This window comes from Vulpes vulpes, chromosome 14 (assembly GCF_048418805.1).
Source record: "Vulpes vulpes isolate BD-2025 chromosome 14, VulVul3, whole genome shotgun sequence".
NCBI classification, from domain to species: domain Eukaryota; kingdom Metazoa; phylum Chordata; class Mammalia; order Carnivora; family Canidae; genus Vulpes; species Vulpes vulpes.
In genome coordinates, this window is record NC_132793.1 from 14,581,417 (window position 1) to 14,606,460 (window position 25,044).

General features: G+C 45.6%; 1 protein-coding gene across 2 annotated transcripts; it reads right to left on the bottom strand.

Annotated features, from left to right (window-relative positions):
• Positions 1 to 178: 178 nt before the first annotated feature.
• Positions 179 to 24,962, bottom strand: DNTTIP1 (deoxynucleotidyltransferase terminal interacting protein 1). 2 transcript variants are annotated; one of them, XM_026014667.2, is made up of 14 exons: positions 24,798 to 24,962; positions 24,154 to 24,224; positions 23,000 to 23,096; positions 16,598 to 16,696; positions 10,740 to 10,808; positions 10,415 to 10,471; positions 10,101 to 10,157; positions 9,407 to 9,456; positions 9,177 to 9,222; positions 6,890 to 6,948; positions 6,728 to 6,788; positions 2,384 to 2,455; positions 655 to 710; positions 179 to 544 (listed from the first exon to the last, which is right to left on the bottom strand). In XM_026014667.2, exons 1-14 carry the CDS (start codon positions 24,900 to 24,902, stop codon positions 406 to 408), a joined length of 1,038 nt encoding a protein of 345 aa, XP_025870452.1. In that variant the 5' UTR covers positions 24,903 to 24,962; the 3' UTR covers positions 179 to 405. The 2 variants fall into 2 exon arrangements, with proteins under 2 accessions (XP_025870452.1, XP_025870453.1); XM_026014668.2 differs by lacking the exon at positions 9,407 to 9,456 and having other exon boundaries at positions 10,099 to 10,157; positions 24,798 to 24,960.
• Positions 24,963 to 25,044: the final 82 nt, after the last annotated feature.

A 25,044-nucleotide genomic window follows, 5' to 3' on the forward strand; every position in this document is an offset into this window, starting at 1 on the left:
AAGGTTGGCACGGTGCTCCGTGGTGTTCCCAGTCTCAGAAGCAGAAATGCCCGGGGCAGGGGGACCTTACTGGGTCTGACCTGTGATGGGGGAGGGATACCTGGTCCTTTTTTCCTACACCCACTTCTAGATCCCTCGGTATTTTGTTGGCCCCTACAACACAGACTGCACAGCTAGCTCACTGTCTATTACAAACTGTTTAATTGCTTCTTAACCCGATAACTTTACAAACAGAACCACACGCCAGTCTGGGGGTGCTCTGTAGTGAGTCACTACAGACTAGCCCAGGCACAGCTTAATGCCGCTGAGATCCATCCAGGTGCAGTCCCAGCAGTGGCCTCGGCCACGTGGGTGCCAGGGCCTTGGAGGAGGGCTGCCAAGTGTAGCCAGGGGTCTTGGCTTCGGTCAGGTCTGTGGAGGCGCTTCAACAGCACGATGCTCGTTCTCTGTCCGTAGTGTCTCCATGTACTTTCGCATCTTCTCAACCATCCAGGAGGGCAGCACAAAGGATTTCAGCTCCTCCAACTTCAGGTCCAGGCATCCTCTGGAACAGACATTGAGGAGGGGTTGAAGCAAAGGAGGGTGTGGTCCCAGGGTCACCCCAAGGGGCTCCTGTGGGGGTGGGTGGGGCAGGGGACAGACAACCAGTTTTACCTATAGTCATCACTGGCCGCGAGGTCCCGGATGTCCTCCTCGATGAGGAGGTAGGCCTGGGGCAGAAGCAAAGAAGAGTGGTCATTGCCTCTGGTTCACTTCAACTCATTAACACTTGATTAAACGTGTGCTTAATATAAGGGTTGGAAGGGAGGGCGGCATAATTCACAGTTTAGGAGGGGAGAGTAGTGAGTAGGGAGAGACTGTCTGGAGAATAGCTCCCTGAGTCAACATTTCACTCAAATAGAAACTTTAGGGATTAGGGAATAGGGACTGGTGTGACTTATTTATAGCCTTTTCCTCTTGAGCATGAGGCAGGGGGGGAGGATCAGAGGGAGAGGGAGAAGCAGGCTCCTCTGCTCCTGAGCAGAAGGCAGATGCTTAACTGACTGAGCTGCCCAGGCGCCCCCAGCCTCCTCCTCTTTTAAAAATGGACTCTGAGGTGGTATAAAGTGAAATGGCAAGAGAGTTATCAAAACACACAAGGGAACCAGGAATCAGGAGGAGGAAGCTGTATGTTAACTCTAGGAACTGAGATGATCTGGTTTTGAACTTGGCAAAAAGGGAAACAGGAGAAGCTGCACTGCTCCTGGGCTCTTCCTGGGCTGTACTGTCCAGGGGCCTGCAGCATGGCACTGGCACAATGCCACGGTCTGCAGTGGGAGAGAGCCTTCTCCATAAGCTTACCACACAGAGGGTGTTGTTCATCATATGAGAAAGTCTTCTGTGGGAGACAGCTCTTTCTAGTCTTAGGGTCAGGGTTGTGTGTCCCCTGAGTAATCTGCCTTCATCTTATGAGGACTGTGAACTATGTAACCAATGAGATGTCCTTGAGAAGAACCTACAGCTAAATTTGAGAAAACCCATGAAAGTATGCTAGTTTCCCAAGTCAGCAATGAAAAACACCCACCCATTTTAAAGCTAGTCTTGCTCATGGCTTTACATCCTGTCTCTCCTTTTTCCCATCTATTTCTTACTTGTGTTATGTTGCATTTTATGTATCAGTGCTAAGTTCCCTGAAATCTCACACAGGGTGTAGGAATAAGTAGAGTAGTAAAACAGAAGACAGCTTTCCTTGCCAGAAAGGAGATGGCACATTGGTTTGTCTGCAAGGCCACTGAATTCTAATAGGAACAGTCCCCATGGTGGGACCGAGTCCTCATATGGGGGACATTGCATGTGATGGACAAGGCCCTGCCAGTTTTAGAACACAACAGTGATTTCCCCAAGGCTGTAGCTCAATAAGCTATGAACTGTTTAAGCAGAGTTGATTCTATATGGGGCTGCTAGGCATGGCAAACATGTTCCACTGCATGTGCTAACTCCCACGGACAGGAGATACTGCCTGGAGCACTGTGTTGGGAGAAGATCCTACAGCTGTGTCTGGTGGAAGAGTTGTGATCCATGAGTGCAATCTGACAACGGACCCACGAGGGAAAAGTAGTGTTACGTGTGTCATATACCTGCCATTCTTATGCACAGCTAATATAATCTGAATATGAGGGATGATGTAGGAGGGAGTGAGGGACCAGTGTGTGGGAAGGGAATCCAGGGATTAAGTCTGGTCTTCAGCATGAAGGAATGGGCTCTCTCCACCTGACAAGTCTCCCTTTCCACATTTATCAGGACTTGAGAATCTCAGACATGGAGGGAAGCTGCCACCAATAGCTGAAGCCTTGGCCCCTGGGCTGGGTGGGTTTCCGACAGTGCACGCGTGAATGGTGCTTACCATCTTCCCCCCTGTCGCCCGCATGTGATGCTGCTCGGCCAGCCAGTGCTTGTCCTGGGGGTCAGCTGCATACTGTGAGGGATGAAGTCACAGATGTTAGCCTAGTGTGAGGAAGTTTCCTCATTTGGTCCCGGAGCAGCTCTCACCAAGACCTCGGCCCAGCCTGGTGAATGCAGAGCACTTGCCAACCTCTTCACAGCAAGCGGAGCTGAGCCCAGGAGGCCAGGGGATAGCACCCAAATCCCAGAGGTTTAGCACATGTCTAATCTCTACCTCTTCCTTTCTCAAGCACTCTGGCAGCTGGTCAGACTGGTGACTATTATTCTAGAGCTCAAGTCCTTTTCAAATAACCTGAGGTAGTTTGCCACACATGTCAACTGTTATGGTGACCATGTTTTCTGAAACAAGAATCAGGACAGGTCATGCTCTGGGGGAGGCAGATGCACTGTGATTTAAGAACTTTGTTTTGGGAGGGGGTGGGGCAAGATGGTGGAAGAGTAGAGTCCCCAAGTCACCTGTCCCTACCAACTTACCTAGATAACTTTCAAATCATCCTGAAAACCTACGAATTCGGCCTGAGAATTAAATAGCTGGAACACTACAGAGAGAAGAGTTCATGCTTCTAACAAGTACAACTCATTTTTAGCCACTCTGCACTGAGCAAAATGACTAGAAAGAACTCCTCACAAAAGAAAGAATCAGAGCAACTCTCTCCCACAGAGTTACAGAATTTGGATTACAATTCGATGTCAGAAAACCAATTCAGAAGCACAATTATAAAGCTACTGGTGGCTGTGGAAAAAAGCATAAAGGATTCAAGAGACTTCATGACTGCAGAATTTAGATCTAATCAGGCCAAAATTAAAAATAAATGAAATGAGATGCAATCCAAACTGGAGGTCCTAACGACGAGGGTTAATGAGGTAGAAGAATGAGTAACATAGAAGACAAGTTGATGGCAAGGAAGGAAGCTGAGGAAAAAAGAGAAAAACAATTAAAAGATCATGAGGAAAGGTTAAGGAAAATAAATGACAGCCTCAGAAGGAAAAATTTACATTTAATTGGGGTTCCAGAGGGCGCTGAAAGAGACAGAGGACCAGAAAGTGTATCTGAACAAATCATAGCTGAGAACTTCCCTAACTTGGGGAGGGAAACAGGCATTCAGATCCAGGAGATAGAGAGATGCCCCCCCACCCCCCCTAAAATCAAGAACTTGGTTTTGGAATTAGGTTTAAATTCTGGTTCCTGCCTTTTGGTAGATGGTGTCAACCTGGACAGTAATTTCCTTGAAACTCGGCTTCTTCATCTGTGAAACAGACAGTATTAATATTTATCTTATCTGGGGCTTGTTAAGGATAAAGGAGATAGTGCATAAGAAAGGGTAAAGATAGTATCTGACACACAGTAAGTGCTCAATAAAAGTTTTATCAAATAGGTAGAACATTTGAAATAGAGACAAAGCTGAGAAATCTGTATGGCTACTAGCCTTTGAGTTTAAATAATTATTTCACTTCCCAAGTAATATAAAAAAAATTGAAAGTATGCATTTTCTTTCTTTCTTTTTTTTATTTTATTTATTTTTTAAAGATTTTATTTATTTATTCATGAAAGACACAGAGCGAGAGAGAGAGGCAGAGACACAGACAGAGGGAGAAGCAGGCTCCATGCAGGAAGCCCGATGTGGGACTCGATCCCAGGTCTCCAGGATCATACCCTGGGCTGCAGGTGGCGCCAAACTGCTGCACCACCAGGGCTGCCCTCTTTTCTTCTTCTTTTTTTTTTAAGATTTTATTTATTTATTCATGAGAGACACGGAGAGAGAGGCAGAGACACAGGCAGAGAGAGAAGCAGGCTCCATGCAGGAAGCCTGATGTGGGATCACGCCCTGAGCCAAAGGCAGACACTCAGCTGCTGAGCCATCCAGACACCCCAAAAGTATGCATTTTCTAACTCAGTTTCAATCTTATTTCCAGGGATATATCCTGCAGAATCACCCACGCATGTTCATATGAGATGTTTGGGATAGCATTTTTTGTAATAGCAAAACTGCTGGAAAAACATAAACATTATAAAACATAAAATAAATAGGGGAGTATTGAAAAATTATGGGATATCTATGCTATGAATTCTTATTTGTTAGAAATAAAATGAGGGAGATTAAATTTAATAACATGGACAAATCTCTAAGTGGTCAGCTTTATAGTAGTCAGCTTACTTTTTTCTATAAAGGGCCAGCTAGTAAATATTTTAGGTTTTGCTGGCCATATACATCTTTGTCACATATCCTTCATTTTAATTTTTATTATTGTTTTTAAAGATTTTATTAAAAAATATTTTATTTATTTGAGAGAGAGAGAGTGCACACAGAGGCAGAATGAGAGAAAGAAGCAGACTCCCCCTTGAGCAGGGAGCCTGACACGGGGCTCAATCCCAGAATCTTGGGATCATGACCTAAGCTGAAGGGAGATGCTTAACTGACTGAGTCACCCAGGTGCCCCAAGGTTTTATTTTTAAGTAACTTCTACACCTAACATAGGCCTTGAACTTACAACCCCAAGATCAAGAGTGCTCTACCAACTGAGCCAGCCAGGCACTCCCATTTTAATTTTTTAAAATCACTTTTTTTTCCTTAGATTTTATATATTCATGAGAGACACAGAGAGAGAGAGAGAGAGAGAGAGGCAGAGACCCAGGCAGAGGGAGAAGCAGGATCCATGCAAGAAGCCCGATGTGGGACTTGATCCCGGATCCAGGATGGGGTAACTGGGTGACAAGCATTAAGGAGGCACGTGATGTAATGAGCACTGGGTGTTATATACAACTAATGAATCACTGAACTCTATCTCTGAAACTAATAATACAGTATATGTTAACTAAACAATTTATAAAAAAAAAAGAAAAAGAAAAAGAAACGTGAAGCCACTTGCCCAAGGTCATACAGCTGCTAAGTAGTGGAACCAGGACTGAAACCATGGTCTTAACCACTATGCTCCTGGAGTTCCAAGGAGGTCCCAGAGCACATACACTGGGGGGGGGGGGGGGGGGGAACGATGCAGGAAGAGTTTTAGAAGAGGTGGATCTTGCAGAAGGGGCAGAGAGGGGAGGAAGGTCATCAGAGGGAATAGCAGGAGTTGAAGACACTTGAAGGAAAATGAAGTAGCACGTAGGCCACAGTGTCTAAGTGCTGAGGATCTCAGGGTGTAAGACTGAAGAAGTAGAAGCAGCAGGTCTGTCCTTCAAAGAATCTTAACTTGCACAGAATGTCTTGGACAGAGCTGTAATTCTGGAACTCCAAGCCTTAGGTATACATGCAAAAATGCGTATCTTGAACACACATGCACTACTATTTTTCCAATATATTTGGATACTTTTGTGATTAAAAAAACACAAATTCGGGCAGCCCGGGTGGCTCAGCGGTTTAGCACCGCCTTCAGACAAGGGCCTGATCCTGGGGACCCGGGATCAAGTCCCACATCCGCCTCCCTGCATGGAGCCTGCTTCTCCCTCTGCCTATGTCTCTGCCTCTCTCTCTGTTTCTCATGAATAAATAAATAAAATCTTAAAAACAAAAAACAAAAACAAAAAACCCACAAATTCATTGAAGAGGGTAACTGATATCATGTTCCCTATTATTTTCTTAAATAGTAGAGACCAAAGTACCTCTCTTTGAGAAAGGTTAGAACTGCTGCCCTGCTCCAATCTCTTTATTTTATAGATAATTGAATAAGGTAATGGTTAAGAGCTCAGGCTTTGCTGAAGACAGACCAAGACTGAGTCTACTCACCATGTACTGGCTGAAAACTTTGGGCAAGTCATTTAGCCTTTACTGTGTGTGTGTGTGTGTGTGTGTGTGTGTGTGTGTGTGTGTGTTTTAATTTGTAAAACAATAATAGCCATCCCTATTTTACAGGATAGCTCCCAGAGGTAATGCAAGTGCAGCAGGTGAAATGCTGTTTGGTCTGCAACAAGCACATAAGGAAAGTAGTTGTTGTTTTTTAGATTTTATTCATTTGAGAGTGAGAGCATAAGCCTGGTGAAGGGCAGAGGGAGCAGCAGACTTCCTGCTGAGCAGGGAGCCTGATGCTGGGCTTGGTCCTGAGATCTGGGATCATGACCTGACCTGAAGGCAGATGCTTAACTGCCTGAGACACCCAGGAAAGTAGTTGTTATTGAGGGGCAGAGTTGTTCAGTAAATTACAAGAGGTGAAGGTTAAGGGCAGAGGGGTAACTGGAACCCAGAAGTCCTGACTCCCAGATCAGTATTTGTTCCCAGAATCTCTGTACCCTCCAGAACTCCCAACATTCACACTGCAATGGCCTGCCTGCCTCCCAGCTTTCACTTACCTTAAAGAGGTGGGGGTGCTTGATGTAGATTCTCCCTCTGGTGCCCCCCATCCCCAGGGCCCTAAAAAGGAATGGAGGAGTGGTAAGGATTCCAGCAGCTACAGTCCTATGGGTGAGCCCCTGGGGTGCCCCCTCCCTCAGTGCCAAAACTCTTAAACTTACTTGTTGGCTCGAGATCCCAACACAAAGGTGGTAGATTCATTCAGCCGGGCTGGGTCCCACTATGCAAAAGACAGAGACTGATGAGGATGAGGCTGACCTGGTGGGCAGGATAGAAATACTCTTCTCCTGCCTTCTCCTACCACCATCCGTCCTCATCTACTATTCCAAACCGCTGATTCAAGAAACCAAGTACTGACAATAAAGAGGTAAGATATAGTCTCTGGTCTCCGGGGCCGCAGACGTAATGTATAGATAACTTTTTTTTTTTTTTTTTAAGATTGTATTTATTCATTCATGAGAGCCAGAGAGAGCCAGAGACATAGGCAGAGGGAGAAGCAGGCTTCTTGTGGGGAGCCTGATGTGGAACTTGATCCTGAGACCCTGGGATCATGACCTGAGCCAAAGGCAGATGCTCAACTACTGAGCCATCCAGGTGCCCTGTATAGATAATTATACCAGCATGAGACAGGTAGGGATATAGGTGTTGGATGTGAAGGATGCCATGGGGGAGGGCAACAGGAAGGTTCCCTTATAGAGTAAATTCCCAAGTTAATTGTGGAAGGGCAGATGGGAGGAAGAAAGACCAATATAGGATGAATGGCAGGAAGTGAGAGTGGACTTGGCATGCTGGAGAAACCACAAGCAATTCTGTGCTGCTATAAGGCGAGAGAGCACAGATTAGGGAGTGGTAACAGATGAGATTGGAGAGGGGCAGTGAGGGGCTAGGCCTGGGTGTGCTGCTTTTAGGGGTTTACATTTTATTTATTCTGTAGGCCCTGGGGAGTCACTGAGGTCTCCCAACAGGGAGAGCCAGATTTGCTTGAAAGACAGCTCACTCACCCACAATGTGGCTAATGGATTCAAAGTGGCAAGATGACAGGCAGTGAGTGGTTTAGAGGCTGCTGTACTAAAGGTTTCTGAAAGAAGATGAGGGTTTGAGCTTTGACAGCAATAAGGATGACAACAAGGGAAGAGAAGCTGTGATCTATTGTGAAGTGGAATCAACCAGGACCTGAGTGCACATAGACGGAAGGAGGGGAAGAGAGAAAGATGACTAAAGTCAAGAATGTCAAAGAGGGTCTCGGAAGAAAGACTCTGACTGTAACTTCGGATAGGCCGAGTTTGAAGTGCTAGGGAAATTCCAGGCAGGGAAGCCTAGCAGACAGCAGGAGACAAATTTTATTATTTTTATTTTTTTAAAGATTTTATTTATTTATGAAAGCACAGAGAGAGAGAGAGAGAGAGAGAGAGAGAGAGAGAGAAAGGCAGAGACACAGGCAGAGGGAGAAGCAGGCTCCAAGCAGGGAGCCTGATGTGGGACTTGATCCAGGTCTCCAGGATCAGGCTCTGGACTGAAGGTGGTGCTAAACCGCTGAGCCACCGGGCTGCCCCAGGAGACAAATTTTAAACCAGAAAGAGATATGTGCAACAAAGAGGTATGGCAGCTTTGCACACACTGGTCCCTGAGATCCTAAGAGTGAATGAGATCATTCATAGCAACTTCAGAAGCAGGAGTGGGCCAGTGAGACAATTCTGAGGAATGCCCACTACATGGGTTGCTGCTGAAGAAGAACTCACGAGAGAGAGAAGGAATGTCTGGAGAAAAACAGAAAGGTCAGGGAAATACATGATCTTTGGCTCTAAAGGAGAGTTTAAGACGAAAGGCATGGTCACCAGGTGAGAGCAGAGAGGGCCAGTAACCCCGAAGGTGGAGCATTTCTACTGGGATAGCCTCAACCAGGCACATGGAACTTTCACCTACCTTACTAGGCTTCCATATGTGATTTTACTTGAAGAGAGGATTCTATTGCTAAAAGAGCTTGCCAACAATCATTCTGGAGGCAACAGAAGCTAATGGTTACGAGCATAGGTTCTGGTGGCAATGGAACTTGGCTTTGAGACTTGGCTTGACCATTTGGCAGCTTGTGACTCTGAGCAGGTCTCTAAGCTTTAATATAAGAGGTCTCTAAGCCTTAATTTAAGATAACAACACTTAATACACTACACCACAATAGAGTTAACAATATAACTCGTAAGATTGTTATAAAGATTAAATGAGATGACATACAAAAGATTTAGGGCAGGGTCTGTCATATACTAAGCACCCCTAGTTCCAATCCCAGTTTAAGATCTTCTGGGAGGCCAGCAGGGTTGCAGGTGCAGGGTGGGGGTTGGGGAATAGGTTCAGTGGCTCTGGAATGGCATGCACACATCCCTCATGGTGGGTCCAGGGCCTTGACTGGGTCTCTCTGGGACAGTGGTCACTGCCGTGCTTATATAATCATACCTTGGGGCCTTCTCGGCGAATTGGTTCACAGGACTTTGGTTTCCATCTGATTGGAAGGAAAGAAGAAAGGTGACTCCTCCGAGGTGAGGCCTAGGACTGGACCAAGCCTGCTGCTGGTGGTGGGAGTTCCTCACACACTCTTGCTTTGGCCCTGCTGGTCTTTCCTCCTGGTAACCCATTGGAGGAGGTATGAAGACAAAACGCCATTCTAGGACTGGCTCTGGGATTACCTAGCCATGCAGGCAGGTCCAGGAAGCTCTCTGAGCTGTCGTTTCCTCCTCTGTGAAAAGGAAGGAACAACAGCAACTGTCCCTCCTCCTGTGTTTGTGAGCCTCAGAGCTGCTTCAAGGGGGGGACCCAGTCATGATGTGACGGCCTCACTGCTCTGTCTCCTAAGCCAGTGGTTTCAGACTGTCCCTGCTGCTCCCAACCAGACCGGTGTGGCTTTCTCGATCAGACTTCCACATAAAGTTTTATTTGAAAAAAATATTCCGTTGCTTCAAAAACCATTGTAATACAATTCTGCTCATTAGGTTGGTTGACCTTGGATAAAAATTCTGTTTCCTGATTTACAAAATTAGTTACACCTTCCCTAGAGGGTGGTTGCAAGGATTAAAAGATAATGTACGGTGTTTAGAGCAGTTATGCAATGTTAGGAGCATTCAATATATACTAACAATAAAAACAGCTCTGGTATTTAATCAAGCTGGGCTGAACAGTTCTGGGGCAAAAGCAGGATAAAATAGTGTCCTCTTCTTGCTGCCTTCTTTGCCCATCCCTCAAACCAGACTAACCCTCCTCCATGGCGACTCAAATAGCTGGATCTGATTTCAGCAGGTGAGGAATTCTGGCCTCTCTCCCTCCAGGCCCACCCTCGCCCCACCCTCGCCCCACTCTCAACACACTGCTGCCCCCTACTCACACCATGCCAGCGGCTGCCCGGTCATTCGACAGCATGTGTCCAGGAGGCCGTCCTTTCCTCTGCCAGAAAGAACAGCCGTCAGAGGCCTGACCCTGTGGGAAGCCCCAGCCCACCACACTGGCAGGCCCAGGGTCATTTGTTGGAGATGGCCTTCCAAAGAGACCAAATGATGCTTGAGAGCGAACAGGGAGAGTTAACAGTCTCCAGGGGTCATACTTCTCATGCTAGAAAGGCCCCACATGTGTGGAAGAAGCCCTCTACCTTCTTCTGGAGTTGTAGGGCTTTTTCTCAGGCAGAAAATATGGAGATGAGTTACCTTTTTGGGAACAGGGCTTCCTCGATGGGCACATTCCTCTTCTGTCTGTCGGCCACGCTGAAGAAAAATAGAAGGGAGGGGTCAGTGGAGAGTCAGTGCCTAGGAATGGCAGGTCCCTGGGGGCTGGAGAAGACAGAGTCCTGGACTGTACACTCAGGCCCCTCCCTGGGCTGGGCCTCGGAAGCTCTCCCAGCATGATGCCATTTGGACCTGGTCCTACGAATGCGTAATCTGTGGAAGCTCCCCGGGTCCACAGAGTTCATCTGCCTCCCAGCTTCATCGGTCTCGCCCTATAACACCCCAGACACAGACAAGTGATTCTGACCTTTATCCCTGGAAGCTCATGGGCCAATCTGGGTATTACTTTTTCTCCATCTGAAAACAGGAGTTTAGCCTGAAGGGAAAAGACCAAGTGTTAACAGTCACTATTTTGGTGGGTAACAGCTGGGTTAAAACTCCAAACTGGGTTGAAATGTTTCCATGGTCAGTAAAAGGCACCCCAAGATGTGCATATATGTAGATACCTGTTTTTTTTTTTTTTTAAACCTTAAGTACAGTTGACCCTTGAACAATATGGGTTTGCACTGCACAGGCCCACTTATATTTTTTTCAATTCAATAAAAACAGTACAATACTACAAATGTATTTTCTCTTCCTTATGATTTTCTTAGTAACATTTTCTTTTCTCTAGTTTATTTTACTATAAGAATACAATCTGTAAAACATATACAAAATAGGTGTTAATCAACTGTTGATATTATTGGTCAAGTTTCTGGTCAACATAAGTCATTAGTAGTTTTTTGGAGTCAAAAGTTTATATGGGGGGGGGGGGTGCCTGGCTGGCTCAGCTGGTAGAGCATGTGACACTTCCCTGGTTTTCCTCCTACTTGCCTGGCCATTCTCTGTTGGCTTTCTTTGGTGGCTCATCATCCTCAATGCGGTTCATTCTGTCTTCTTCCATTTGGTACTCTATCTGCTCTCATCATGCTCACAGCTTCAATTAACATCAATAAATTGATGACGCCCATATTTAAAAAAAATTTGTGTACAGTTGACACACAATGTTGACTATGATTTTTTCTCTTGAGCTGTGGCCTCTCCTTTGAGCTCCAGATTCATATAGCAGTCTTCCTGGTGTCTGTTGTGTGGAGGTCCCAAATTTGCTAAGTCCAATACTGGGTTCATGAACCTTCTCCAAACATTGCGGTGAAGAGTGTACAAGCCTCTGTGTGAAATTATGTGCATGTTTTGCAGTAATTCATACTGTCTGCCTAACCAGACTGTAGGTTTTAGAAGAATAGGAACCCTGTGTGGTCCTTTGCCATTTGTTCCTTCATTTTCTCCTTCATTCATGCATGCAGTCATTTAGCACACACTCAGTGTCCACATATTCAGTCATATTCTAGGACTGGGCATACCGCAGTGCACCAGGTCAGGCCTCAACTCTTGTAAAGCTCAAGCTTTCAGCAGAGGTGGGGGGTGGAAAGGGAAAATAAATTCACCAATAAGTAAGGTGATAGAGATTACCTGAAGGTGGGGAAGGAGATGGGGGGGCTACTTTATTTATTTTAAAAAAGATTTTACTTATTTATTTTAGAGACACAGAAAGAGAGAGAGAGAGAGCATGAGCGGTGGGAAGGGGTATAGGGAGAGGGAGAATCAGATTCCCTGCTGAGCAGGGAGCCTGACTTGGGGCTCAATCCCAGGACTCAGAGATCATGACCTGAGCCAAAGGCAGACCTTAACTGATGAGTCACCTAGGTGTCCTGGGGAGCTACTATAGATGGAGTGGCCAAGGAAGGCTTCTCTGATGAGGCAATATTTGAGCTAAATCTGAAGAAAAGGAGGCAGCTATTGAAAGAGTTAAGGACAGAACAGCAAGTGCAAAGACCCTGAGCTTGGTGTAACTGGAGAAGCAGAAAGGATTCCAGTACAGCTAGAAGACAGCCAATGAGGGAGTGATGGGATGAGTTAAAGAAACGGGCAGGAGCCAGTCCAGGTAGGGCTCTGGTGATCACGTTGAGGCATCAGGGTTTTATTCTGCTTGCAGTGGGAAGTCACTGGGTTTTAAAGAGGAGGGGAACACACTCTGGTTCATCTATAAAAGGATAGGTCTGGCTGCTGTGAGAATGGATGGGGAGAAGGCAAAAATGGAAGCATCTCAGGGCTGATACACACATCTGGGAATTAACAACAGTTAAACTGGTTTAAAGTGTCAGGACTGGAGGGAATCAGCTAGAACGAGAGTGAACCACAGAAGAGAAGATGAGCTGGTCCAGGAAGCCAAGGATGAGTGGATGTAAAGTCAAGGCACTGGAAGTGAGAAAGGAGTGTTCCAAGAGACATGAAATGATCCCCTGTGACAAATGCTACCAAGAAGTTGGGTAAACTGAGGATAGTTAGGGTCCACAGGATTTGAAAACATGGAGGTTACTGATCACCCTGATATAAAAGAGGGGTTTCAGTGAAGTGGTGGGGACTGAACAAAATGAGCAAAAGAATGAACAGGAGGTGACAAAGTGGAACCAGCAACAGCCACCTTCCCCAAAGTTGAGCTGTCAAAGGGAACAGAGACAGTGTGGCAGCTAAAGGAGACCATGGGTTCAAAAGTGGTATTTGCTCCTCATTGCATTCCTAGTGCCCAGTGAATGAATGCATGTGTACAAAAATATACAGAGGGAAACTAAAAAAAATGTACTAAAACGTTAATAGAAGTTATTGCTGGTAATGAGATTATTAGAAATCTTAGTTTTCTTCCTTAGGATTTATATTGTCTAATTTTATTTTTATTTATTTATTTTAAAAAAGATTTTATTTATTTATTCATGAGAGAGACAGAGAGAGAGAGAGAGAGAGAGGCAGAGACATAGGCAGAGAAGCAGGCTCCATGCAGGGAGCCAGATGCAGGACTCGATCCCTGGACTCCAGGATCATGCCCTGAGCTGAAGGCAGACACTCAACCACTGAGCTATCCAGGCATCCCTATGTTGTCTAATCTTAATATAAACTAGCAGCAGGTAACATTTACTGAGTCTTTGTTACTGATCAAATGCTTTAAGAGTATTACCACAGGTCCCAGGTCCCTCTCTTTCTCTCTGCGTCTTTCATAAATAAAATCTTAAAAAAAGGGATCCCTGGGTGGCGCAGCGGTTTGGTGCCTGCCTTTGGCCCAGGGCGCGATTCTGGAGACCCGGGATCGAATCCCACGTCGGGCTCCCGGTGCATGGAGCCTGCTTCTCCCTCTGCTTGTGACTCTGCCTCTCTCTCTCTGTGTGTGACTATCATAAATAAATAAAAAAAAAATTAAAAAAAAAATCTTAAAAAAACAAAACAAAACAAAACAATCCTATATATCCATTTTGCAGATGAGAAAACTGAGATTTAGTAAGGTGAGGTAACTCACCTCAAGTCATACAGCCAGTCAGTGGTAAAGTCAGGACTCCTATCTGGACAGTGCAAATCAAGAGAAAGCCTGCATTCTTAACTATCATGCCACATTTTTCTTTTTTCTTTCTTCTTCTTTTTTTAAATATTTTATTTATTTATGAGAGACAGAGAGAAAGAAGCAGAAACACAGGAAGAGGGAGAGGCAGGCTCCTTGCAGGGAGCCCAATTTGGGACTCGATCCCAAGACCCCGGGTTCACGCCCTGAGCCCAAGGCAGACACTGAACTGCAAGTCATCCAGGAGCCCCATGCCACATTTTTCTTAACAGATGTATATTACTTGATTAAAATGAACAAACAAAAACTACCATGCAAACAAAAAATGCAAGGCAAAGGGTTACAGAATAGATTAGCCATTTCTCCCTAAGAAATTGCCAGAAAGGGGTAGCTAAGGAGATTAGGGAGCATGACTGAGATGGCCAATGATGTGGTGCTTCAAGTGCAAACAAGCAAACAAAACCCAAACAAAAACCCCTCTCTAATTGTCTCACGTCCAGTCTGAAGAATCTCTTCATGCAACAAGAAGTTCTGTATGCAGTTTAGACAAGGGGACCCTGAAGAACTTCCAAGTATCCTGGGCAACCTAAAGCCAGGCTTTGTTGTGAGGCAGTTGTGTATTATAATTATGAATAGAACTTCCAAGTATTTAATATCTAGCAGGTTCTGTGTTGTATGCACCCACAGTGCTAGTAGTAGATGTGTATTTATTTTCTCATTTGATCCTCAAAGCAAACCACTGGGATTCTTACTCTCAATTTTAGGGATAAGGAAACTGAGGAACAGAAAGGTCAAAAAAGACTTGTTTGAAGTTTCTTGATTTGTCTGGTTTCCAGCTGGACTTTGGGCTTTCTACTTTCCTGTGTTCTGATTCCTATGCTCTGATCACCCACTGTCTCTGTTCCACACTCCAGCTTCCCAGTCATATCAAAACTGGCAAGGGGGACTGCACGAGGTAGATGCAGGGACTCAGGAGACTGTAAAGGTGTACCCATCCACGATCTGGAAGTACAGATCGTGCCCAGTTCACTTTAATATTGTCTTTCATGGAGACTCCTGAAGAGTTTCAGACATTTCCCTTCCAATCTCTAGGGCAAATTCCCAAACCAATCTCCTTCTGGCCACCAGAGTGAGCTTTCTTTTCTTTTCTTTTCTCTTCTCTTTTCTTCCTTCCTTTCTTTCTTAGATTTTATTTATTTATTTATTCAAGAAAGACACACAGAGAGAGGCAGAGACACAGGCAGAGGGAGAAGTAGGTTCCACGCAGTCCCAATGCGGGACTCGATCCCGGGACCCCAGAATCACGCCCCGGACCAAAGGCAGGTGCCAAACCGCTGAGCCACCCAGGGATCCCCCAGAGTGAGCTTTCAAAATGCAAATCTCAGTAGGTAGCTCTTTTGCTTAAAACTCCACACCTATCATTTGGCTTGATTTGGTCTCTGCTTACCTTTCCAACCTCACCATGTATCATTCTCTCCACTCTCTGAAACTAGTAACCTTGGCTTCTTTGTGTCTCTTGGATGGACTCTGCTTTCTTTTGCCCCCAAGCTCTGCACCTTTTAGTGTACTCTTCATTGCCTCATATGCTGAGAGCATTTAGAACAGTTCCTAATTCCAGATCTATTGTACAATTAATGGAGCAACATCAGGAATCTGGGGGGTAAAGACTATGTCTGTTTTGACAGCGCTGTTGGGGCCTGGCACAGAAATGGCACACAGGAAGCTCTCAGTATATACTAGCTGGAGAGGTAAAAAACTCAAGAAAGCATTCTGGGATGCGGCTGAGACTGAAGGTTTATCAATTTAATTTTGATTCAGTTCAAACTTATAAGACCATTAACAAACTGCCATGTTTTATCATCAGCAGATGTTATAAATGACTATAACATACTACAGTCCCAGAGTGAAGTAATGAGTTGGCCTCCTATGAGTCTGGTTAGCTTAAATGTAAGACCATGAGAAACAGATGAGCTTTTTTTTTTTTTTTCCAGATGAGCTTTTATTGTACTAATGATATAGTTCCGCCCTCTCCAAAGCTGAGGCTCAGGCCCTGGTCTTGCTCATTTCTGAGGCTGTGCCTGAGCAGGCTAGCCAGCCTACCTTCCAGAAGACATTACTCTCCCTTTCCTGAGAATCACCCTCTTAGGACTAAGCTCAAACCAGTCTGTGGCTCTGAGTGTGAAGAAATTTCCATCTCTAACAGCTAGTGGTTTCACAGTCAAGTACAGAATCTGGGTGATGCTGACAATTCCTATTAATAAGAACAGCTGACAGCGCAAACAGGTTCACTTCTGTTTTGGGAACATGGGCATTTTTAGACCTGATGTCATGCCTCCTGAGCACAGCCCATGAGGCAGGGAGGCAGAAAGGGTGACAGGCCCCACAGTACCAAAAGGGGCTATGACTACTTGGAGAGTGAAGTCACCACTTGCAGAGGTGAGAGAGTCCCCAGCTATTCTACCTCTGGCTTGTTCTGAGCCAGTTTCTTCATCTGGACACTAGGGATTAAAATATGCCTTCTGGGAAGCCAATGAACTAAAGCGTGTGAAAGCATCTATCCTGGCACCTGGCACAGAGTAGCCACTTCCCTTCTATCAGCAACAGCTCCAGGTCCTCTCTGGAGGTTAGTGGCTTGTCAGACATCTCCCAAAATATCACAGAAGTGACCACACTTCTTACCAAAGCCCTGAGGACTAAGCCCAGGCCTACATCTCTGCATCTCTTGTCCCTTCAGGTCTCACCTGCTCCAGGCAGCTCCGACAGGCCTCCTGGATCAGCTGCTCTGCGTCCACTTCTTCCCCGACATTGTCTCTGACATTCAGTGCTGCCTTCTGGAAGAACTAGGGAGAAGTGCAACAGAAGACAACGTCAGAAGATCTGCTAATTTGCAACAACTTGAAGGAAACTGATTATGAAAGAGAAGCTTTTGTCTTACTCTCATACAGAAGGGAAAAGCGATTATGAATGTGGCTTTCACATTAGACAGATTTAGAGTCCAATCCTAGGCTGTACTTTATCCTGTCTTAAGGAGGGTAATGATCATCGAAGTGCCCAGAGCCTGGTCATTATAGCATTAATGTTAAAAGTGTGGTGACATTATGGATGATTTCTTTCTTTTTTTGCTTATCTATAGTCTCTCAATTTTTTTTTCAATTTTTATTTATTTATGATAGTCACACAGAGAGAGAGAAAGAGAAAGAGAGAGAGAGGCAGAGACACAGGCAGAGGGAGAAGCAGGCTCCATGCACCGGGAACCCGATGTGGGATTCGATCCCGGGTCTCCAGGATCGCGCCCTGGGCCAAAGGCAGACGCTAAACCGCTGCGCCACCCAGGGATCCCATATAGTCTCTCAATTTTTACAATATATCTGTATTAGTTCTGCAGAAGAGAGAAGAATGACAGTGCCTGCAGTGAACAACCCAGGGCAGGCCAGAAGAGTCTGAGAGCAGAAGGTCCTCCCTGAATTCTGAGTTTGCCCAATTGGGACTGGCAGCATGAGACCTGGTCAGAGTCCATGGACACCAGCAGTCTCAATCAGCAGGGGAAGGTAAAGGGACAAAGTTCCTCCAGTGGGGATGAGGGAGAGCTGGAGCCTGAAAACACTGAGGAAGAGGTGATGGGAAGTCCCAAGTGGAGGCACTTGGAAACACATTCATAATAAGAGTCCGAGTAGTGTCTTTAGAAGACAATGTCATACAGAAAAATTCTGCACCTATAACCACTGCTCCTATTATGGGAGACAACTATGGGGATGTATTTTCTTTGTTTCTTTAAAAAATTTTAAGTAGGCTCCATACCCCCCAACCTGGGGCTTGAACTCATGACCCTGAGATTAAGAGTTCCATGCGTGGGGTGCCTGGTTGAGCAGGCCGACTCTTGATTTCAGCTCAGGTCATGATCTCAGGGTTGTGAGACTGAGATCCACACCAGGTTTCATGCTCAGTGGGAAGTCTGCTTCTTTCTCTCCCTCTGACCTCCCTCCATTCACATTCTCATAAATCAATCAATCAATCAATCTTAAAAAAAGAGAGAAGAAAAAAAGAGTTGCATGCTGTACTGCCTGAGCCAGCTATTCCCCAAGGGGATGTACTTTCATTTTATATTTAGCAAGGTCAAATGCCTGCTATCGTTAATGTCCAACCAAGGAGAAGAACAAGAAGGTTTGGATTAGAAACCTCACAAATTCTTCAGGCCAAATTAAACAAATGGTCAGATGAAATTTCATTTCATTTCATTCATCTAAAGATTATATTCATTTATTCATGAGAGACACAAAGAGAAGCAGAGACATAGGCAGAGGGAGAAGCAGGCTCTGTGCAGGAAGCCCGATGTAGGACTCGATCCTGGAACTCCAGGATCATGCCCTGAGCTGAATGCAGGCGCTTAACCGCTGAGCCACCCAGGCATCCCATGAATTTCATTTTAAAAGAAAAACCCTAATGAAAAAAATAAAACAAACAAAAATAAAACAAACCCCTAAGAACTAGAGATTAATACTAGTGTTCAATATTGATTACTGGGTAAGTAGGTAAGTGAAAGCTAGCTAAAACAATCTGGATTCTTCACAGCCAGCCTGTGAGGTGGGAAGTGTAATGAACATACAGGGGGTGACTGAAAGCAATCTCTGAACCTAAGAATGAAATCTGGTCCCACAGAAGGCATTTGCAAATGCTGCTGGGAGAAAAACAAAATTGTACAAGCTTCTGGACAGAAATTTTCTTGAGAGAAGATGTTTTCCGTTCCTTTTTTAAGAAAAAAATATTTTATTCATTTATTTGAAAGAGAGCATGTGCATGTGTGCACACACACGAGTGGGGTGGAGGGGGAGAGGGAGAAGCAGACTTCCCACTGAGTAGGGAGCCAGATTTGGCTTGATCCCAGGACCGAGATCATGATGTGAGCTGAAGTCAGATGATTAATGGACTGAGCCATTAGGAAAACAGATGCCCTTGTTTTCCTTTCTACCCACCAATTCATCTCTAGAAATCTATCCCCCAGAGAGACTCTCACAAGTGAATGAACATGTACCCTCCAAATGTTGAGCATAGCACTATTTGTAATAGAGAAAAACTGAAAATAATCCAAATGTTCTTGAAACTATAGAATTAAATTGTGGTACCTTCATACAATAGGGTACTCTGCAACTGTTACAAACAAATCAGGCTGATGGGGTACCTGGCTGGCTCAGTCAGTAGAGCACATGACTTTTGCTCTCATGGTTGTGCGCTTAAGCCCCAAGTTGGGCCTAGAGATTACTTAAAAAAAAAAAAAAAGAACCATGATCTAGAAACTTGACCAAATTATATCATTAAATGAAAACATCGAGTTGTAGAACAGTGTGTGTAAAATAATGCCATGTACTTTTTGAACGTGTCCACACGTACCTGCCCATAAATAAATATAGGAGACCTATAGTCACTGTTAGTAGTTTGGTATCTCTAGGAAGTTTTAGTGATTTTAGGTTTTACTTTTTAAAATATCTGTATTATTTTCCGCAATATTTTATGAAAAATTTCAAACATCAAGTTGAATTATTCCATCAGTGAACACTAACATCTACCATGTTTAGTCTATAATTAACATTTTACTGCATTTGTTATCACATATCTATTTACTCATGCCTTTGTCCATCCATCAATCTATTTTATAAGATATATTAGAATATTAAAAAAAATAGGGATGCATTTAATAATCGCAGAAATAAAGCAATAATGATGAATAATGTCTTAAATGAGATCAGCCATACCTAGAAGTTATTATCCTAACCATTTTTTTTTTAAATTTTTTTTTTTTTATTTATTTATGATAGTCACACACAGAGAGAGAGAGAGGCAGAGACACAGGCAGAGGGAGAAGCAGGCTCCATGCACCGGGAGCCCGACGTGGGATTCGATCCCGGGTCTCCAAGATTGCGCCCCGGGCCAAAGGCAGGCGCCAAACCGCTGCGCCACCCAGGGATCCCTATCCTAACCATTTTTAAGACATTGGATACTTGAAATTTGGGGACATTGCCAAACAAAGTGATCAGAGGAGGTCAGTCAGCAGTGTGAACTTACCTGAAGTGAGGGTATAATCAAGCCTCTTGTCTGAAAACAAGGGTGATAAAGAGGTATCCTGACAGATTATATTAAGAAGGGAGCCCAGAGTTAAAAATTGTGTCTATCCAGCATTTGTCCAGGAGAAAAAGTTGTTGAATTATGGTATCTGCTATTGGGAAGCAATAAGGAGAGGGCTTTGGAGGCAGGCAATCCTGGACTGAATCTTGGCCTAGTCTTTTCCGAGTAGCTTAAACTCTTTACTTCTGCATATGTAAAGGTGAGGTAGGAGAATACATGGTGCAGTCTAGAATATGCAATAATTAGGGGTAGTGGTAACAGGGTATACAGCGAAGTATGGCTGGGGTCTGATTATAGCAAGCCCTATGTGCCATGTTAAGGAATCTAGGTTTTATCTAGAAGGTAATGGAAAGTCACCAAGGGATTTTTTTCTTTTTAAGATTTTATTTGAGAGAGAGAGAGAGAGAGAGAGCGCACATGCAAGCATGAGTAGGGGGAGGGACAGAGGAAGAGGGAGAAGCAGAGCTCCTGAGCAGGGAGCAGGGATCCTGACATGCGGCTCAATCCCAGGACCCAGAGACCATGACCTGAGCTGAAGGCAGGTGCCTAACTGACTGAGCCACCCAGGTGCCCACCAAGGGATTTTATTTTATTTTATTTATTTTTTAAAATATTTTATTTATTTATGATAGAGAGAGAGAGAGAGGCAGAGTCACAGGCAGAGGGAGAGGCATGCTCCATGCCGGGAGCCCAACGTGGGACTCGATCCCAGGACTACAGGATCGCGCCCTGGGCCAAAGGCAGGCGCTAAACCGCTGAGCCACCCAGGGATCCCCAAGGGATTTTAAAGAGGAGTGACATCCTTATATTTACACTTTAGAGGTCACTGGCAGCTGTATGGATGCAGGGGAAGAAGAGCAGCAGTTGGAAATTGTAGTAGGAGCCTTGAACCAAGGCAGAGGTGAGGAAGAAAAAAGGTATGCAAGACAGATTGTGAAGTGGAATGTACAGGACTCTGTGACTGGATAGAGAAGGTGAAGGAAAGGCAGAGCCCTTGGTTTCTGGTTTCTAAGTGAATGTAGTCCAATTCAAACTTCACGTGTCCAAAACTGAGCTCCTGATTCCCCCTGCCTGTTCCTGTTTTCCACATATCAAGTCAGTGGCAACATTGTTGTTATAGCTGCCCTGGACAGATAACTTGCGAGATTACTTTAGTTGTTCTTTTACTCTGCACATCTGAATCATCAGCAATACCTTTGTCTTATTTATTTTTTATTTAAAGATTTTTATGGGCAGCCCCGGTGGTGTAGCGGTTTGGCGCTGCCTGTAGCCTGGGGTGTGATCCTGGAGACTCGGGATCAAGTCCCACATCAGGCTCCCTGCATGGAGCCTGCTTCTCCCTCTGTCTGTGTCTCTGCCCCCTCTCTCCCTGTGGCTGTGAATAAATAAATAAATTCTTTTAAAAAATGTTTAAAAAAAATAAATATTTTTATTTATTTGACAGAGAGAAAGAAGAGAGTGAGCACAAGTGAAGGGAGAGGCAGGAAGAAGCAGACTCCCCACTGAGCAGGGAGCCTGATGAAGGGCTTAAGCTGAGAACCCTAAGACCACGAGCTGAGCCAAAGGCAGACACTTAACTGACTGAACCTCCCACACCCCTTTAAAATACACATGGAATGGGATTCTTTCCCAATACCCTTACTGCTAACACTCAAGGCACTATCCTCTCAAGCCTCCTGATTCTCCTGCAGGTGATTCACATCAGTCAGACTGACCCTTTAAAAATGTTTAAATCAGGGCAGCCCTGGTGGCTCAGTGGTTTAGCGCCACCTTTGGCGGGGCATGATCCTGGGACCTGGGATCAGGTCCCACGTTGGGCTCCCTGCATGGAGCCTGCTTCTCCCTCTGCCTGTGTCTCTGCCTCTCTCTCTCTGTGTCTCATGAATAAATAAAATCTATAAAAAATATTTAAAAAAATGTTTAGATTAAAAAAAAGTTTAGATCCAGTGCTCTGCCCAAAAGTCTCCAAGGGCCTCTATTTTACTCAGAGTATATCCCAATATCCTTACCATGGCCTCAAAGGTTCTGCATGAACTGGGCCCCTATTTTCTTTGATTACCTCTCCTATTCTCCTCCTCCTGGCTCAGTCTGCTCTAGTCACACTGGAGACTTTTTTTTTTTCAAAGATATTATGTATTCATTCATTAGAAAGAGAGAGAGAGAGAGAGAGAGAGAGAGAGGCAGAGACACAGGCAGAGGGAAAAGCAGGCTCCACACAGGGAGCCCGACATGGGACTTGATCCCAGGTCTCCAGGATCCCACCCTGAGCTGAAGGTGGCACTAAACCGCTGAGCCACTGGGGCTGCCCGAGACTTTGTTGCTTTGAGTGTCCAAGCACACTCCTGCCTCAGGGTGTGTTCCCCTGATGTTCCCTCTGCCTAGGGTGTTTTCCCCTGATGTGTCCACATAGCCTGTTTTTCTCTCCCTTTATTCAGGTGTCTGCTCACATGTGGCTTTCCTGGGCACAATCTATGAAACAGCACTACTGTTCCCCACTGGTTACTCTCTCCCCCTTCTCTCTGGTATTTCCTAGCATAGTACTTATTTGTTTAAAGAGGGCAGAGACACTGTTCATTTTGTTTGCTGCTGCATCCTCAGTGCCTGCTATAATGGTGGGTGCTCAGTACATGCTTCTTGAATAAATAAACAAACATAAGAGGAAGAGGTTTAGGAAGAAAGAGTTCAGCTCTGGATATGCTGTTTCAAGCATCTAGGGGACAATCAGGTAGAGTCATGTGGAAGTTTATTTATAGGCCTAGAAAGGAATTTTAAATAATAATAATGTTGATCCTGTTAAACAAATAAGAAAGACACTTGTTTGTAACATGGTGCAGAGCACATTAAACTTAAATTATTTTATCCTCATAATAGCTTGGCGAAAGAGGTATTCAAATTACCTCTAAAGAGGGTGAAAAAAGTTCTCAGGGGTTCAGAATTGGAAAACCTGACTCATCTTTTTGTACCAAAAAGAGCCAGGGGGATTGTAATGTAGGAAAGGCCTGCCCTTGCATCTCTGTATCTCTCACCTTCATATACTTGTTGAAGACCGTCTGGATCTCCTCGTTGATGCTAGGCTGCAGGACAGCTCGAAGGAGGTCCATGGAAATGGCAGGATCTGTGAAACTGCATTCAGGAGGGAGACACAGTCAGGGGTCATGTCCCAAACATATCTTTCCTAGTCTGCCCAGCCAATTATTTTTTTTTTTTAATTTTATTTATTTATTTATTTTTTATGATAGTCACAGAGAGAGGAGAGAGAGAGAGAGGCAGAGAGAGACAGAGCAGGAGCCTGATGTGGGATTCGATCCTGGGTCTCTAGGATCGTGCCCTGGGCCAAAGGCAGGCGCCAAACCACTGTGCCACCCAGAGATCCCTGCCCAGCCAATTACTGACACAGGCTCCTTTAATAACAGTAATAGCTTCTATTGAAAACAAGCTATGTGCCCAGGTTCTGTGCAAACGAAACATATGTATGGCTTTATTCCATTTTCATAAGAACCCTACAAAAAAAGTACTATTTTTTAAAGTGTTTTATGAAATACAAAGTCTATATACTTTACCAAATAGGTTTAGTGAACATCCACTTAATCACTACTCAGGTCAAGAAATTTAATCAGGATCCCATAGGTCCATTGTGCTCTCTCCCTTCACCGAGATAAATACTACTATTAGCCTCACTTTTTTCTTAAAAAAAAAAAAAAAAAAAAAAAAAAGATTTTATTTATTCATGAGAGACACACAGAAAGAGGCAGACACAGGCAGAGAGAGAAGCAGGCTCCATACAGGACTGACAGCATGGCAGGACTCCATCCCTGGACTGACAGCATGTCCTGAGCTGAAGAAAGACGCTCAACCACTGAGCCACCCAGGTGCCCCAGCCCCACTTTTTTCTAAACCTCTATGCTATTTTGCCTCTTTAGAACCCTCAACCACAGAGCGAGTGAGTGTTAGGATCTTAGGCACTGCTGAATTCATGATTCCTATTTTGTACAAAAGTTCAGAGGTGGCAATGATTCAACCAAGGTCACATCCAGAGTGACAAAAGCCGAGTCTCCTTTTTCCTAGTCCATTGCTCCTTCTAACAGCTGCTGATCTCTCTTCAGCTCTGTGTAGTGGGGACCCCAAGGTGCCATCCAAGCCAATCAATGCCGGGGAGGTCGATACTCGGGCCCAGCCTTACCTTGTTGTCATCTGTGAGCGGCGGCCCCTTCGCTGCACCTGCCTGTGCTTTATCATTATGTTCCAAGGGTTCTGTGGGGACCAAGGGAACAGATGTCACCGAGGCTTGTGACACTAGGTACAGGTGGAGAGTGAGTATGAAGTTAAACGTGGACACCTCTGCTTCTCAGGTACTGTCAGCAGCTCTCCCACCCTCGGGCAGGCGGGAGGGCACCCCGGTCCTGCCGGGGTGGAGGAACTGAAGTTTCCTGCCTCGAAAAGTCCCAACCCCACCCTTTCTGGGATGGGAGGGGGAAGGAACCAGTGTTTACCGAGGGACCACTCTGGGGCTGCTGGCGTGCTGGGCGCTCTGCTCGCCTTTACACCCCATCCCCGTAACAACTTTACGAGGCAGGCACTAATCATCCTCATTTTACAGAAGAGGAAACCGGAGCTCAGAGGTGACAGGACCGGCTCACATCGCCTAGCCAGGAGGGCGGCACCAGAATTTGAATCCGGGTGGTCGGACTGCGAAAACGCCAACGCCCTGGGCAGCACCAGCCGCCGCGTTCTCTCGCCCGCGGGCCAGCGTCCCGGGAGCCCGAGGCCCAGCCGGCCCGAGCCCAGGCCCAGCCCCAGCCCCGGCCTTCCCGGGGGCGCCCTCACCGTGAGTACCAGCTGCCCCGCTGCGCCCGCGTCGCCCAGCTCGGAGCCGCCCCGCTCTGCCCCGCCGGGTCCCCGCGGCTGCTCGGCGTCGCCAGTGGCCCCCATGGCTCTCCCGGCCCCTACAACCTCAGCCCGACTCTGCCACCGGCCGGAAAGTGGCCCTGTGACGTCATTGGAGGGCGCCGCGAGCCGGCCCGGAAGCGCGACGCGGCGAGCCGCGGGGTTTCCATGGGAACCGCAAGGCCGC

Excerpts from the sequence above, each read along its gene's own strand:
- DNTTIP1 (XM_026014667.2), bottom strand. The coding sequence starts at position 24,902 with ATGGGGGCCACTGGCGACGCCGAGCAGCCGCGGGGACCCGGCGGGGCA. Across the intron at positions 10,809-16,597 it reads GTCGGAGCTGCCTGGAGCAG|GCTAAACTCCTGTTTTCAGA; the intron begins GTGAGACCTGAA and ends TTTTCCCTTCAG. Across the intron at positions 6,789-6,889 it reads TTGGGATCTCGAGCCAACAA|GGCCCTGGGGATGGGGGGCA; the intron begins GTAAGTTTAAGA and ends ATTCCTTTTTAG.